The sequence below is a fragment of the Macrobrachium rosenbergii genome, chromosome 16 (assembly GCF_040412425.1).
Source record: "Macrobrachium rosenbergii isolate ZJJX-2024 chromosome 16, ASM4041242v1, whole genome shotgun sequence".
Taxonomy (NCBI): Eukaryota; Metazoa; Arthropoda; class Malacostraca; order Decapoda; family Palaemonidae; genus Macrobrachium; species Macrobrachium rosenbergii.
The window spans coordinates 56104716-56121977 of NC_089756.1; the positions used below are offsets into that span (position 1 = coordinate 56104716).

Here is a 17262-nt window from a genome sequence, read left to right on the forward strand (position 1 = left end):
TTAGGGACTAAAAGCAGCTAGTGATGAAAAATATACTGATGGAAAAGAGAATGGATATTGTTTGAGGTATACTCTAGATGCTTGACAGAAGAGGGGATAATGTGTAGGTGTACTAGAAGATGGGTAAGATAGTCAGGAAGTATGTGATATTAAAAAGAACAAGTGAAAAATGCGCCGAAGTTTCTTCGGCGCAATCGAGTTTTCTGTACAGCTTATAACCAAGCCAACCGAAAATAGATCTATCTTCCGGTGGTCTCGGTATAATGTTGTATGAGCCGTGGCCCATGAAACTTTAGCCACGGCCCGGTGGTGGTCTGTACTATATTGTTGCCAGATGCACGAGTATGGCTAACTTTAACTTTAAATATAATAAAAACTACTGAGGCTAGAGGGATGCAATTTGGTATATTTGATGATTGGAGGGTGGATGATCAACATACCAATTTGCAGCCTTGTAGCCTCAGTAGTTTTTAAGCTCTGAGGGCGAACAGAAAAAGTGCGGACGGATAGACATAGCCGGCACAATAGTTTTTTTTACAGAAAACTAAAAATGAAAGTAGATAATGAAAATAAATGATTCATTCTGATCAAGACTGAAAGATGCTGCGCCGGAGAGAAGTACATGCATATACAGTATATATATATATATATATATATATATATATATATATATATATATATATATATATATATATATATATATATATATATATATAAAAATGCTGTGTGTGTGTGTGTGTGTGTGTGTGTATGTATTTACTTTTGTATTTATGTACACTGTTATGTATGTGTTTACAGCTTTTGTTTCGCTTGACTTGCGATTAGGCTGGTCTAAGGTTCCGCTGAAGTAAGGCCTTGCTCATTCCTGGGCTAAGGGCCAGGTAGTTGTCTTTCCAAGCGGCTTTCTCCTGATAACAACATATGATACAAAGAGCAAAACTGAAAGACAAGGTCAACTTACTTTTTGTACATCTCCTCCAAACTTGTGTGATGTTGGTGAAGGTTTTCGAGTTCTTTGAGGAGAGTAGAAAGGACGCCGCTGATTCGACTTGCTACTTCAGGAGGCGCTGAGGTCAGTTCCAAGTCCTGCAGGAGGTCTCTGATCTGGGCGCCACTGAAAGGCAATTAGTTGTTAATATTATTTTTTATTTAGAATGGTATCAGTTTCAAGCCCTGAATTAGAATTTTAGTCGAGCAATGTGATAAATTTGTCTCTTTACCTGAATGGGGTTTATTATTATCATTATTATTATTATTATTATTATTATTATTATTATTATTATTATTATTATTATTATTATTATTATTAAAGAATGTTATGAGTTTTAAGCCTCAATTATAATTTTATACAATGCTGTGGTAATTTTGTCTCTTTACTTGAATATGTGTTGTGTCCATACAAACACAAATAGCTGGATATGTATATTGTATTGCAAAATTACATCGAAATGTACCCAATCGTGTTCTGTAGTCATTATGAATATATTTTCATATACGCATAAAGAATCATTACTCACATATTACTTTTCAGCTTTATACGATTATATGCACATCTAATCATAGCTGTGGCGCTGTTTAATTGTGTTGTAAAAGTTATATGTCAGCTACGATATATAGGACGATGTCGGTATAGTTCAACACTAAGAACAGTGAAAATTTTGTGGTTACTGATTAATATATATATATATATATATATATATATATATATATATATATATATATATATATATATATACATATGTGTATGTATAAATATGCATACACATATATATATATGTATATATGTTTGTCTGTATACACACACACACACACACACACACACACATATATATATATATATATATATATATATATATATATATGTATATATATATATATATATATATATATATATATATATATATATATATATATATATATATATATATATGTTTATGTTTGTGCAGAGAGAGAGAGAGAGAGAGAGAGAGAGAGAGAGAGAGAGAGAGAGTGTATTAATGATTACCTAAGTCTAACTGCATGCACTCTAAAGTTAAGTTTAATACTGTAACAGATCCTGAGCACCAGCAAGATTTAGAATATATGGGAAACAGGAAACAATAAACAAAATAAAAAAACAAAGTGGAACTGATAATCGCAGGAATGGTGACAAGTTTCTTTTTGATGTATTCTGAATCGTCTGTGTTTTGGTTATGAATTGCATTATGTGAATTCTTCACTAATGGCCTCTCATGTGAAATACCCAATCAGTATACAAATGAATTTCAAAGAGAGCTCAGTTTTGATCAGGTGCTACGTATTTGAGATCATTTCCATTAATACAAGGTTCATGTGCGTGAGGTCAGTTCTGTACACACAAAGATGACGTGAATTGAGACTAATAATCAGCGCGCATCAACCTATCCTGTTTGAAATCAGTCTTGTATACCCAAGGGCCACGTATATGAGGTCATTTCTGGTCACACAGATATTGCCTTTTCCTTAGTTCAGTGTGGACAACCCTTTCCTGTTTAACATGTACGAAGCTACCTCTATCCACAAAACTATGGCGCATACATCAATTCAGCACACACAAGTTCCACATGCATGAGATCACCTCTGTAAACGCAGGGCTTTCGAATATAAGGTCATCTCTTCGCAACCACGGCTCAGTGTACCATCTGTGTACAGCCCATGTTTACGAGACCAACTCTACACACAAGTGTCATGCGTTTGAGATCATCTCTGGTACGCATGCTCGCGCGCACAAGCTTTGCGTACTTGAATTCACTCCACACAGCGGTGTATAGTGTTAGTAGAGCAAGGTCAAGCCCTTTTGATCGGAATGTGGGTCATGATCGTGTCATAGGTGTTATCAACCTTGCGTCGTTCCTCTGCCTGCGTCTTTCATGAGGGCTGCTGATTAGACAATGCCTTTCGTTATTAGCTTCGTTGGCTCTGGTCATTTGCTGTCTCGGTTTGAGTTTTTCTTTCCGGGCGTGTGGTGTGTAAAGGAGTGCTTTTCCTCTAATCAAGACGAAATCAATACATAAAGGATTCGGCTGTCTGATAACGGTTTACTTTTCCTCTTATTGCCGAGTTCATAAATATGCTCGATAGAAGTGAACCTGAAAAATTAGTCTCCAAAAAAATTGCACGCTTGCTACAGTAGATGCCTAGGCTAGACAGTCAAAATTATTTATTACTAAAGGTGGTGCATATTCAATTTAAAATATAATTACGAATAATTACCGGCATTGTTTAGAAATATATGCTGTTTTAATTGATTTGTTTTTAGAAACAAGTCACGTAATGTCAAGTGATACAAAATCCTGAATCCATTTGTCACTTGGTTTTGTATTATATATATATATATATATATATATATATATATATATATATATATATATATATATATATATATATATATATATATATATATACGTTATGTGTAATATATATATATATATATACATATATATATATATAATATATATATATATATATATATATATATATATATATATATATATATATATATATATATATATATATATATATATAGAGATATATATATATATAGAGATTCTCAACTCCCCACTCTCTCTTTCTGTCTCACTCTATCCCTTTCTCGTAGGATATACACTAGAATTCATTCAAAATCGCATGTTGGAGTAATTACGGCTCTCTGACGCGAGCGAGACTTTCTGGATTACCTTCCAAGAACAAAATTAATGTCTTAGTTTGGTATTTGTGAAGGAATGTTGTTCTAGAATTATGTGTTCGTTTATTATTATTTGTGTATTAGCAGTGCTTTGTGCAGCCGCTAGACAAGCGAATTTGAAAATAAACAAATCACGAAAATTATAATGTTGTCTGGGATTTTTCATTAAGGTTCTCATGACTCTTTTTTGCACATTGGTTCAACAAAGCATTTTATTTATCAGGCATATATTTTTTATTTAATTTTCTTCAAGTGATCACTTGTATTAAATGTAGTTACGGGTAAAAAATTGAAAAATTCATTCTCATTCTTTTCTGTCTTTATGACTACATGACACGAAAGCATTACATCGCGTGAATCACTTTCATATCTATCTTGATTTTTTAATTTTTTCTTTAATTTTTCTCAGAAAATTACATAATGTTGATTTGATTGTTATATTGATAATTTACACTCTCAGTTCTTTGTACATTTTATTTCCAAAGTATTTGTTCTTTTATTAAAGGTCTTCTCAGGATATGGTGTTTAGCTAATCCTGACTATGGGGACTCTATGTACTATCCCGAAGGTCGGACCAAGTTGCTTTCATGTTACATAGGCTACATATGAAGAGCCCAGAGGAAAGAGAAGCTGGCCCCGGGCTGGATTTTGCAAGTCTAAACCAGGGACCATTGTTGTTACGCTCAGAAAAAAAAAAACATGGATGTGCTTTTACCGTTAGCATTCATTATGAGAATGGTCATTTGAAACAAGTAGAAATGCGAAATGTTTCTGCCACGCGAAGATTCTTATTATTATTATATTGGCATCTCACACCAGACTCCGAAGGTGTGACGCTGCTTTTTTGGCATTGGGTTTTTGAGGATACTTCTTCATTTCCGTGTCAACAAATTTGGTCATGGGTAAATATATTGTATACGTATTGTATAAGTGTATTTTTGCCTGTATAAAACTATGAATACGTTTGTACGCATCAGGGCTGGTGACAAAATGTTAGCTGAAATTGCTGACAAACTGTAAGCTTGAATTGATGTGTAATTAGATGACATTTTCTTTGGGATTCGCAGTGGCCAAACACTTCGTCCTTGACGCATGTGCCGCCACAGCTGTTCGGAGACACATCTGGCTTGCTCTGGGACTTCTGCTTATCCCGTTTTCAAGTCAGTGCGCGATGGTGACAGTTTGATTTATTTCCTCACATTCAGCTTTTTTAGCGTTTTATTATTTTCTGTCACCTTGATTTCAGTGTCCATTGATATAATTTTGTATGATCATTTATAGAAATTTTATATTGTCATTGTTATTATATCCTGTGAGACTAATTCGTCTGCTATATTACTGTCGTCTGGTCAGCGCAATTATGCAGGGTCTATACTGGTTAGTACGTGGGTGGGTAACCATCTAGAAATGCCGGACGGCGGGCAAGCGACCCCTTGAGCAACCCAGCACTAGTTCATCCGAAAAGTATTGTAGCAAAAAGCCAGAAAAAGGAGAAGGCTTCACAGAAACAGCAATATTCAACGGAAAGAATAAAATCCACAGTGACTGAGAGTTTGCAATGTAATTCAAATCAGACATTTGCAACACATCACAGGCACACAGTCATGGTTTTCTTTTCCCAAGATATTATTATTATTATTATTATTATTATTATTATTATTATTATTATTATTATTATTTGTAAAATTAGGAAAAAGACCTTCTTTAATATAGGTTTTGTTAAACAAAATGGCAGTTTCAACAGCATTTATTTTATATAGTAAACACTCAATTCGTCTTATTAAATGTTTTCTTGCGCTGGAATGGTTGCAAGCAATTGACCACTATTCATATCCGGTGGTTTAGTGATGTGTAGGAAGTAGTTCTTGTTGAATGTCGACTAGTTTCGCCCTCCTCGTTAGGGCATCATTCAGGACAGGATCGCAGGATGCAATGGCTGTAATGCGTGGATTTTTAATCTTTTATTCGTGTTTGTTGGTTTGTGGACTTAGTCGCAAGCCTAACGAGGAGGGCGAAACTAGTCGACATTCAACGAGAACTACCTCCTACACATCACTAAACCACCGGATATGAATATTGGTCAATTGCTCGCAACCATTCCAGCGCAAGAAAAACAATTAATAAGACGAATTGACCGTTTACTACATAAAATAAATGCTATTGAAACTGCCATTCTGTTTAACAAAACCTGTATTATTATTATTATTATTATTATTATTATTATTATTATTATTATTATTATGATCCATGAAATGGCAATCATTACCTCTCTTTGCCAATGGCCGTGCGCGTGACCTCGTCCAGCTTGTTGGTGAGATTGTTCCAGGCCTGATAGACGCTCTCCCTCCTCCGCAGCTCCTCGTCGCCCAGGGGATGACCGTCCTCTTCATCGGACTCAAAGCTCCTGCAGGAGGAAAAGGGTGATTGGGCTCATTTTCGGGACCCGGCTCGCCTTTTCTCTTTTTATTTTCTTTGCGAGTGTAAGAGTGGTTGGATTTCAGTAATTACTGGAGTTAATTACAGCTATTGGAAGAGGTTTGGGAGAACGAGTGAGAGAGATGTGAAAGGGTTAACGAATACGGGAAAGAGAAGGAAATGGTGACCCTTTAGAGGTTTTAATGAACTTGTAGAAGGAAGAGAGAGAGAGACATATGCGCACAAGAATTTAGGAATGTGGGAGGAGAGGGGGTGGGGGAGAGAGAGAGAGGGAGGGAGAGAATTTTAAAGAATTTGATGAAGATGGGAAGAGAGGAAGGCAGGGAGAAGATTATAAAGTATTTAATGAAGGAGGAGAAGGCAAAGAGGGGAGAGAGAGGACGATAAGGAATGTGATGATCAGAGTAGCTGGAGATGAAATAAACAATTTATTTAACGCTATAGCCTGCAAAATTTGCACGTCATAAAATCGATAGACCACTAAAATACGAAGAAAAACTAAGAGCATCAGTGAAAGAGTACAACGGGAAAATATCTGAGAACGAAAAATAGACACAAAATTGAACCAATAAATGGGTCGGTGTAAGTAAAATTATGTAGAAACAGCCAAAACTGATACAACTAAATGAGAATGAGAAGATGAATATTTTAAGACGACGAAAAGAAATACTTAAAATCAAAAATATCGTTTTATATTTGCGTATGATATTTTTAACATTGAAAAAGACATTTGTAATTTTGAAGAGTCATTTCGTACAGTTTTATATGATTTTTTTCTTTGACGTGATGAAAGTAAATATTAAAAATTCTGGGGGTAATTTATTTCACTTTCATAAGTTCAATTGATTTATTCGCAAAAAATAAAAAAGATTTTTAATTTGAGTGGTTCGTTCTTGCAGTTTTGTATAAGCATTTTTTAAATTTCACAAGTCGGTAACAAAAAACAGGAACTCACTTGATAGAAAACCTCCTTTTGTTTTGCACCTCCGTCTCGGGATTCAGGAATTCTCGGAATCCTTTTGAGAATTCCTGGTAACAGATCTTCCCGTCCTTGTCCTGGTCGAGGTCGGTGAAGATCACGTTGGAATCCTCGGCTGTGATTCCTAGCCCAGAGCATAATTCCTTCAGCTCCTCTTCCACGATGTATCCTTTGCCTTTGAGGGAGGGATGCAGATTGAGAGGGTGTGTTAGAAAGTCTGCTCAGAGGTCAGGCGTTGACTGGCAACTTGTTCTTTTGGGTGGTGGGGTCACTAGACATTTCGTGCAAATTAATGAAATTCGTGAACGCTGGTTAATAAGAAAGTTATTTTAGAATAGTGGGGTATTGCAAACTTCTGACAAATCAATAGATTTTGAAGATTTTGGAAGGAAATTCACATATTAGTATGCTTTAGAATTTGTAAAATGAATTAGAGCCGTAAAACATTTCTGATTCGATTTTGATAATCATACTTCATTCTTCATAGAAATATTTTTGAGTTTAAGGTATATAAGGCATATTTTACATCAGTATTTATGCACAAAGAACAGAGTTTTCTTATTGAGAGAGAGAGAGAGAGAGAGAGAGAGAGCGAGAGGCCGTTATTAGATTCATCGCAAATTCATAGAAATAATTGATTAGATTCTTTCTCAAAGTCCAGTTTTTATCAGATGGGAAGTTTCACTTTGTAATCTAATTTTTCTGAGCAGAATAAGCTTCATTTGGCACAATAATTATTTAATACGATAACTTGCATGCAGTAAAATATTTTTGCTTGGTATGATTTTTCATCTTGCAAAATAACCTTCATTTAGCCAAGGATGTGGGTATTCGGGGCAGTTCATTTCACGGAAGATTTTTTCTGAAAACTGTAGCTAAATAAACGCTTTACAATTAAACAAAATAATTTTGTTTCGTTAGATAATATTATCGACAATGGCGTTTCATCTAAGAAAATTTTGTGGATAGGAATCGCTTCTTGAATACAGTATATTTGATTTAGTAAAACTTTTTCTTCTCAGTAACATTTCAGTGATCACAGTGCTTCAGTTCAGAAATATTTTTTGAAATATTTTATTTTAAATTTGACTTAATCATTTTAGATTGATACATGTAATTTTTATCACGCTGGAAGAACTTGAAAGCTATTTCATCATCTCTCATGCTGACGCACGGAAGCATTCTCTCCGAAGAAGAGCGCGCGAGCGAAAGAGACACTAATGAAATGCGGATTCATTAACTTCGTCAGACGCTTTTGGCTGTTGCCTTGGCAATTTCAAAGATGATATTTATTTTCTGGGGATGAAATTTAAGGAGAAATATTTACTCAAATGAATATGCAACGAGAAATGTTATTGAATATGTGGTTACATACAAGCAAAATGCATACTTATATTTATAATAAATAGATAGAATAATTGAGATAAACGGTAAATAAGTGAATAGATAAATGAATAAATGGTAGACAGGTAGAAGATAAAAAACTAGATTAAAATTGAAGTAAGGCAATAACGCATGAATAAAGATTTAAATTAGTAAAAGGGGAATAGAGAGAAAGAGACCTTTAACAAATGCAACTCAACATCCAGGAATGTCAGATTCTTTCTCTGCTTTCTCTTTTGCAACCCCCCATAACTTGCATTCATTCAGTATGCTTTCTTTTTTATAATAATTTTCTGACTGGCTCTTTATACTTACGAGTAAAAGTTCCAGAGGAGGGGGCCAGTGATCATAATCATCTTATTCTAATCTGAATCGCATTACTGATAAAAGATATGTTGATTAATTAAGACTTCCAGTGTTTTTTCGTAAGATTAAAAAATCTTTCTCTTCTCTCTTAACATAATGGTCTAAAGTAAATATGAGGATTCTTCTCTATATAAACTTTCGTGACGAAAATAGTCACAAGCAAGTGGCACAGCGAGGGTTTGGAAGGGTGGTGAGTGCCTGAGCGGTGAATGACAGCAAGAAAAAGTGCACTGGGTACGGAAGTCTCACTTTCCTCCCCACCCCCTACCCTTCTCGCAACGCCGCCCCTTGAGTGCCCTGTTTGCCGACCGATTTAAAATGCAGACGCTAATCTGGGCGGAGGACACTCAGAAAATCCCTTCGGGGGTGCTGTGTAATGAAGCAGTTATTTGATGAAGTCTGGCAGATGTGACAATGGATGCTTCCGAAAAGAGCATCCACCGTCCTACTGAAAAAGTAAAAATGATCTCGAGAAACCTCGAAGAAACGACGGTGGATGCTTTCGGAAAGAGTAAGGGGAAGTCTCCAGATCTATATTGCTTACAATGAATCATTTTCATAAAATCTAGGAGAAATAACGATGGATTCTATCGAGAAGAGCAAAGGAAAAATTGTGTTGTTAGGTAAAATCTACAGGATGCTTTGGAAAACGCAAGGAGAAATCGCCAGAGTAGAATAGATGACGCAGAGAAGAAATGATTTTCATGAATGTAGACTAAATAACGTCAGAGCCCTACGAAGAGATCAAGGCAAGAATTGCGAAACCTTGATCATAAACAAAGCAATGTGAGGAAATCTGGATAATCACAAGCGAAAACAGGTGACACCCTGAGACAAAGAATAATGAATAGTTTAAGCCTGCGATGCACGGACAAGTTGCTGGTGCAGGGATCATATTGTTATTTAATGGGGGTTTTCTGGGGGAGCTGATACTGAGAAATAGTTCGGGATGGAGGAGATTACGGATGAATTTTATGCGAGTTCCGTGATGATGAAAGTTATAAAGAATTTCGAAATTGCCACACACTCCTGGAGTTGGCCGTTTTCGAACCGTAGGAAGATGTAATGATTTTGAAATGTGTGAAGTTTCTATATATTATAATGATGTTCAGTTCTATATTACCTACCAGTGATTAAAAGTCACTGGAAACTGTACTTTAGTCTTACTGTGAATTTTCGAAATGTAAAATATTGGAAAGTACGTCGGCAAGGGCAAAATAGCAATATAGCTATAGGCAAAGATAAATGAGTTTTTTCTTTCTTAAGATGTTGACATTTAAATGATGAAAGTTACGACAACGATACTGATGACAATAAGAGGATTTGTCTGTAAACTTATTCCTTTCAGTTTCAGTTTCCGTTAGTGTCCGAGACTCTTATATGGAAATGTTAGAGCCTTCTAGTTTTAATCGTTCAAGTATCACGTTTTAAGGACGGGTTGGAATAATTTCCTCAGGTGCTGGACTCTTTAACTGGTTATGACAGGTTTTATTACACAATGGCTCTGTTTCTCCTTTTTCCTCAAAGATATTTTAGTCACTAGCTTCAAGTATTTCAAGAGACTGAAACTGGTTTTAAAAAACTTTTCCATCCAGATGTTTATCAGACATGGCCATCAAAGATCAACATGCCAGTTCTGCAGGCGATGTTCTTTTCTTAAATCATTTAAATGCATGGAACTGGAAGAGCAGGCATTTGAAAGTAGTGGGAGTGGGGTTTGTCGCACAAGCAAAGGCTCTTGGTACAGTTGATCTATAAGGTGTTAATTAGCAGTGGTTCCTTGCTCCTTTCCTGTTTTTTCATACCATCTTTCAGTGTTGTGTCAGATTGCTCCATATTATATTATATATACTTATTGATTTTGAGTTATCTTTTTCTCTTTTCTTCAAAAACATAGAGAGAGAGAGAGAGAGAGAGAGAGAGAGAGAGAGAGAGAGAGAGAGAGAGAGACGGGGGCTTGAGGAGGAGATGTTTTATATGGTTATTTAAAACATGATTATTACTGTATAAACGATGCCAATATAAGATAATGTTATAGGAATAGTTTAGATATAGAGATATATTTGTTTGAAGAAGTGGTTAAATGAATGTGAAAGATATAACGACAATATTCAAGAACCTAGATAGGAGAGAGAGAGAGAGAGAGAGAGAGAGAGAGAGAGAGAGAGAGAGAGAGAGTAGACAGAATTAACTTCGGTAAACGGTTTATTGAAGTCTTTCCAGGATCTGAGAGCTTTATCACGTTTTAGGTGAAAAATAGGATGAATAAAGCGCTGGATGTTACTAATTGTTCTGGCGAAATCCTTGCATAATAAGATTACTACCTTTATAATAATTTCAGTCATTTTGCGCTTTTAATTAAAGGTGACAGCGTTTTCAGACTGAGATTTCACGTAAATCCTCTGACAGCTACAAAGTTCATTCCTAATAATGATTATTGTAGGTTTCGTCAGAATGAGAGAGAGAGAGAGAGAGAGAGAGAGAGAGAGAGAGAGAGAGAGAGAGAGAGAGAGAGAGGAAAAATAAATGAATGACCAGTTGAAGAGAGAAACTTTTTACCAGAAGAAATCGAATGAAAGACTATCAGCTTAGAATATAAACCAAAGCAAAATCAACGACAATCCTGAATAAAAAATAAAAATAAAAATTTTAAATGCACTAAAAAGCAAAAAATAATTTTTTAAATACACCAGGATTTTCCTGCAATTAACCATATCTACAGTTATAAATTGTAAGAAAATCCTGGTGTCTCAAAAAATTATTTTTTACTTTTTAGTGCATTTTAATAAAAGCGTGTTTAAAAAAAAGTATATATTTTTATTTTTATTTTATACCTTTGTCGAGCTAAAGAAGGTTTGAAAAATCCGTAGGGTCATTAACTTATTCTACTGAGTCAAAGATGGTTTGAAAATTCCGAAGAGTTTCATACAAATCCTGAAATATTGGCAGAGATCACTGTGTGGTTACTAGAATTCACTGCTGACCTACTGATCTTGTAAGGTTGTATTGACACCGGGATTAAGTAACCATGCAAAATTTCAAGTCCATCGGACGAAGAGAACAATCGAAAATTGAGCTACAAGATTTGACCCAGACAAACAAACAAACAAACAGACAAAAAGCAAGCTAAATAAAAGCGTATAAAAAGAATGACCAACTCTTTACCATGATGATAACATTTGAAGCTGAGCTCACTCACCCTTCTTGTCGCAGGCGTTAAACAGCTGCGCTAACTGAGAGTCGGCGCTCATGGCGGCGGGAAACTTTGGATTCCCTGACGAATAGGTGACACCATGAAGACTTCAGAATCGAATTTGGCTTTCGTTGTTTTTTATTTCCTTCTGCTTGATTTCCTTTTACATTCACAAATAGAATTAATGTCAGGCACTATAACAGATTAGCTCCAGGAATTCAGCTTTTTTGCCTTTATTGTATTATACTCTCACTGTTCATAATTTTGTCTCTTAGAAATTATAGTCACACTGATCATTTTTGTAGATGCAGCACAAACGGGTCTTCAGGGAGAAGTCTGCGGAAAGAAATGTTTGAAGTAAATAAATACAAAATGATGATTAATCATACAGAAGAACGTAATAGTGTATTACAAAAGTATATTGAGTAAATGAACAGAGAAAGTGAAATCTAAAATTTGTTGCACAAGCAGCATGAAATAAATAGGTAAAAGAGGCAGTCTTCTCTCTCTCTCTCTCTGTCTCTCTCTCTCTCTCTCTCTCTCTCTCTCTCTCTCTCTCTCTCTCTCTCTCTCAGTTGAGAGAAACGTGTTATTGAAGACAAAACACACAAATACCTAAAATTTATAATAATGACAATCTCTCTCTCTCTCTCTCTCTCTCTCTCTCTCTCTCTCTCTCTCTCTCTCTCTCTCTCTGGCTAACCGGAAGCAAATGGATAAGCAGAAGGTTTAGAAGTGCCCGTGGTTGCAGTCGTCGAGCTCAGTTTGCTTAAATATTACCTGACGACACGCTGTCATTATCGATGACTAAAGCGACCTTGGGTGCGAATGTTCAGGCGTTATTTTGCGCATGTGTATTCATCATTACATGTTTATTTCCCCGCGTTACTTTTCCGCTGAATAAGCAAACTTGCCAGTTTGGAGAAAATTTGGCTTCAGATTATTTATTTTTTCGACTTACTTAGACTTTGCTGTATTGGATGTACTTATGAAATTGCGAGTGTATTTTGCACAGTTTTTATCCATTTGGATTAATTTACAACATCTGATAATTTCTGTTACTTCGTTCATTTGAATATTTTTTTTATTCTTTTTTTATGTCATATGGAAAGATATTGATAAAGGAACTGTAAATGTTGAAATTTACACTCTCTCTCTCTCTCTCTCTCTCTCTCTCTCTCTCTCTCTCTCTCTCTCTCTCTCTCTCTCTCTGTTATCCACATTTCTGTTTCCATAGACCGTCTTTTTTATGACTGTGTCGCATAACATACGGTAACTTTTGAGAATTGTGATGATGTAACGGAAGAACATCGTTTACTCATTTTAAAGAGTCGTCGTTTTATTATGATTTAGCATTTTTCCTCACACGGCTCTCGTTGGCAACTGAATTGCCCTTTCGACTTGAGAGATGAGGATCACCCGAGTTCGCGTCTCCGGCCGGCCAATGAAGCATGAAAGGAATTTATTTCTGGTGGCAGAAATTCATTTCTGGCTATAATGTGGTTCGGATTCTACAATAAGCTGTAGGTCCCGTTGCTAGGTAACCAATTGGTTCATAGCCACGTAAAATAAATCTAATCCTTCTGGCCAGCCCTAGGAGAGCTGTTAATCAGCTCAGTGGTCTGGTTAAACCAAGGCATACTTAACTTTATTTGGGAAGATTGGTAGTGGAGGAGGCTATAGTTTCGTGTAAAGACGAGAAGGGACCTGCCGCGGTAACTCATATCCATTGTAATTAAAGTTAATGCTAGCAGAGTTTTCACAAGCTATATATATACTATATATGTGTGTGTGTGTGTGTGTGCATGCGTGTGTAAAATCACTTAAGCTTGTCATATCATCTACTTATCTCTCCGATCAAAGTTCCCGAGGTAGAGATGGATGCACTTTTTTCTCTATTTTGTGAGGAAAAGTCCAATACGACGTACACCCTAACACCCTCCCAGGTCATAAAGAACGAAACAGTTAGAGGTGACCGACAGATGAAGGCCCAACCTCGAAAGTAATGAGGCAACAGGAAGATTAGCGAATCCCGTTGGTGGGCAGTGGACGGCGAAAACAACCACTGATGAGCTTACTAATAACAATTGATTAATTAGACTCGCCGATACAATCACAGTTATTAATCATTTAAATGGAAAAGTACATATTGGACATCAGCATTGGCTATTGATTACCATATTAATCACGCGAAAAAGATAAATGGAGGAAAATTTTACCCATTCCAAGTATTCTATCGAACATCAAAGGCTTCCTTATATTGGGGATTGTCAGGGTTAATATTATTAATTCATCGGTTAATTGAAATGCTATTTATTGCCGCTCGGGGTTTTATCGAAGCTCAAAAGCATTATCAAAAAAACATGTAATTAGGCATTTGTTTATTAATAAATCTCTTTTTGGGAAATCGGGGGTGCGCCTAATCCTTGTGACTTTGCCTTAATGGTGCATTTTGTTTCATTATTGCTCTCCACTTCCTTTCATTATTGCTTTCCGCTTCCTTTCATTATTGATTTCCGCTTCCTTATCTATGTTAATAATTGGTTGGTTTGTCATATTTATGTGACCGACTAACTTAATTTCCCCTTTCATACAATTACTTTACAAATTATTTCTAATCCCATCAAAATTTTTTTTTTGGTATGTCCAGATATCCTTTTGTTTTTAAATTATTCAAGATTTTTAATGAAAGAAGATAAGCATGATGAAAAAGTGAAGAACTTTCAAACGTGAATTTAGACTTTTCTGACCACAGGTCATAATGGCTGATACTACTTTTACTTTTCTTTCGTGTGTGTATATATATATATATATATATATATATATATATATATATATATATATATATATATATATATATATATATATTCCCAGCATTTACCATTTTTGTTATTCAGCTTCCCTTTGCTCTGTTTTTCTTTTACTTTTCTTTGGTATATATATATACACACATATATATACGTATATTTATATTTATATATTTCATATACATAATGGTATATATGTACAGTATATATATATACATATATATATATATATATATATATATATATATATATATATATATATATATCTATATGTACATATATATCTATATGTACACACACACATATATATATATATATATATATATATATATATATATATATATATATATATATATATATATATATATATACACATATATATATATACAAGCATGAAAGAAAAGTAAAAGAAGAAACACAGCAAAGGGAAACGGAATAACAAAAAAATGTTAATTGCTGTGAATGCTTTAATTATTTCTCACTCACTTCTGGTAACTGTTCGAAAATGAAACTGGAATTCTCAGTACTGTCTCCTGTTAATAAAAGATTGCAAGTTCAACGACATGAGAGACCGCAGGATTAGCAGGCGAGTCGGAAGAAGACAAGAGAGGTGGCGCTCAGAGTCGCATGCGGCTTGAAGCCTTGCTCGTCGTGAGGTCACATCTATATTTAGAAGTGTGCGAACAAGGACAAAATTGTTTTTAAGCGATTTAATCGAGGGACATTTGGGATTTATTTGTCAGCGTGCGAACGAGGAAAATAGTCACGATTGTTTTGAACGATTTCGCCGAGGGAAAGCAAAACTGTTTTTTGGCCATTTATTTGAGACGCTCGGGATTTTGTAATCCTTTTTATTGTCTTTTTTTTCTTTTGGTTATTCTCGAATAAAGCTTGTAGCTTTGTGATTTAGTTTCTCTAGTGGTTTTATGAACGGAATTGTGTGGTTTCTATTACTGTTATGTTTATTATTATGGCAAACAGAAAATGTAGTTCCAACATCAGGCGCTGGTTTTTGAAAGCATTTTGTAATTTTGCAGTCTCCTCAAAAGGGAAAACCTGCAGCCAGACAGAACATGAGCAGAAATGGTTCGAGTCCATAAATTCTATCACACGATAATTTTTTGAAACTTTAAAAATATTTTACGAAAATATTTTTACGAAAGTATAAAAATATTTTAGGAAGCTCATCATTGTTTTGTAGTCTGAGGCCAACGCTAATCAGGAAAAGTTCCAGTGACATCTATGAGGAATAATCGCCGAAATCCAAAACCCGAAGCTTTCCAAGAAATGACCATGAAGGGTTTCTATTGTGATTAGTCTCATGCTGGCATCATATAGTTTGTTTTTACTATTGTTTTATTTCTGTTATGAACCTCATCCAAAGAGGTTGGAATAAAGTAATTATTATAAGTGTTATAATTGTTATTATTATTGAGTTGTTGTTGTATGAAGCCGCTAAAACCACTCTCTTTTTTGGGATGAAAGGTTTTTGAATTATTATTATCAACGTATACCAGAACTTCTTTGCTGATGAGGACAGTGACCTGAATAAAAATGATGCCGTAGAATTATAGCTTAGAAAGAATAAGGAGGATTGATAAGTCGGAAAAACGTGAGATTTCTTTTTTATTGTTGCAATTTTCACGAAGTCCCTAAATCTTTTTATATATATACGAATGAATACTTTATAATGGAATTAACCAATGAGCCTTGACTTGTCGCCATTGTTTTGCGAATTTAAACTTGACAGCGTTCTTGTTAGTGCCTCTCCTTCATCGTGGATTCGTAGTATACGCTGTGCTTAAAAAATGGGTATTGCATGGCAATTAATGAGCTAAAGATGCAAATTGAACAAGTCTATAAAAGTTTTGTAAGCATAATGCCTATATATTCCTCTCCTCCCTGTTTCTCTCGATTCTCAACCAAGGAGAAAAGTTCGCATCGTTACAAGAGGAAAACTAGTGGAAAAAATCAGATTTGGTCTTCATAACAACGTAGATCTCCTTTGTATAGTCGAACTGTTGGTTTTGCTTATTTTAGCTATGCTCGGTTCTCTTGCAGAGAAAAAATTTAGACGAGAATTTATAATCAGTTTTATGGGAGCTATCGTGAAACTGTTCATAAAGCAATCACCGAAGACTTGAAAGGCACATCAGAATGTATAATCATTTCCAGTTTTTATTTGAAGCTCAATTGCCAGTCTATTACCATGGCTGAAGCCGCGCGTGATTATTTGCGCGAGTCAACAACACAAGCTATAAGGAAAGTGGAAATCTCGTTTGATTAATGTCCTGCAAGGATTGCTGTTAGGTGCCAACGAAAAAATTAATCAATGAGCAATCAAAGTAGAAGTCCCAGATTAAAATAAGTTTCTTTTTTTCTTTTCCATGTTATT

General features: G+C 35.1%; 1 protein-coding gene across 3 annotated transcripts in view; it reads right to left on the reverse strand.

The window, feature by feature from the left end:
• Positions 1 to 17262, reverse strand: part of LOC136847451 (ras and EF-hand domain-containing protein homolog) — a 66784-nt gene that overhangs the window by 26104 nt on the left and 23418 nt on the right. For all 3 annotated transcript variants that reach the window (XM_067119153.1, XM_067119155.1, XM_067119154.1), the window contains exons 2-5: positions 12067 to 12396; positions 7095 to 7293; positions 5970 to 6107; positions 962 to 1114 (exon numbers count right to left, since the gene is read on the reverse strand). In XM_067119153.1, the coding sequence (XP_066975254.1) occupies positions 962 to 1114; positions 5970 to 6107; positions 7095 to 7293; positions 12067 to 12118 (542 nt within the window). In that variant the 5' untranslated portion in view covers positions 12119 to 12396. The remainder of the gene's footprint in view (positions 1 to 961; positions 1115 to 5969; positions 6108 to 7094; positions 7294 to 12066; positions 12397 to 17262) is intronic.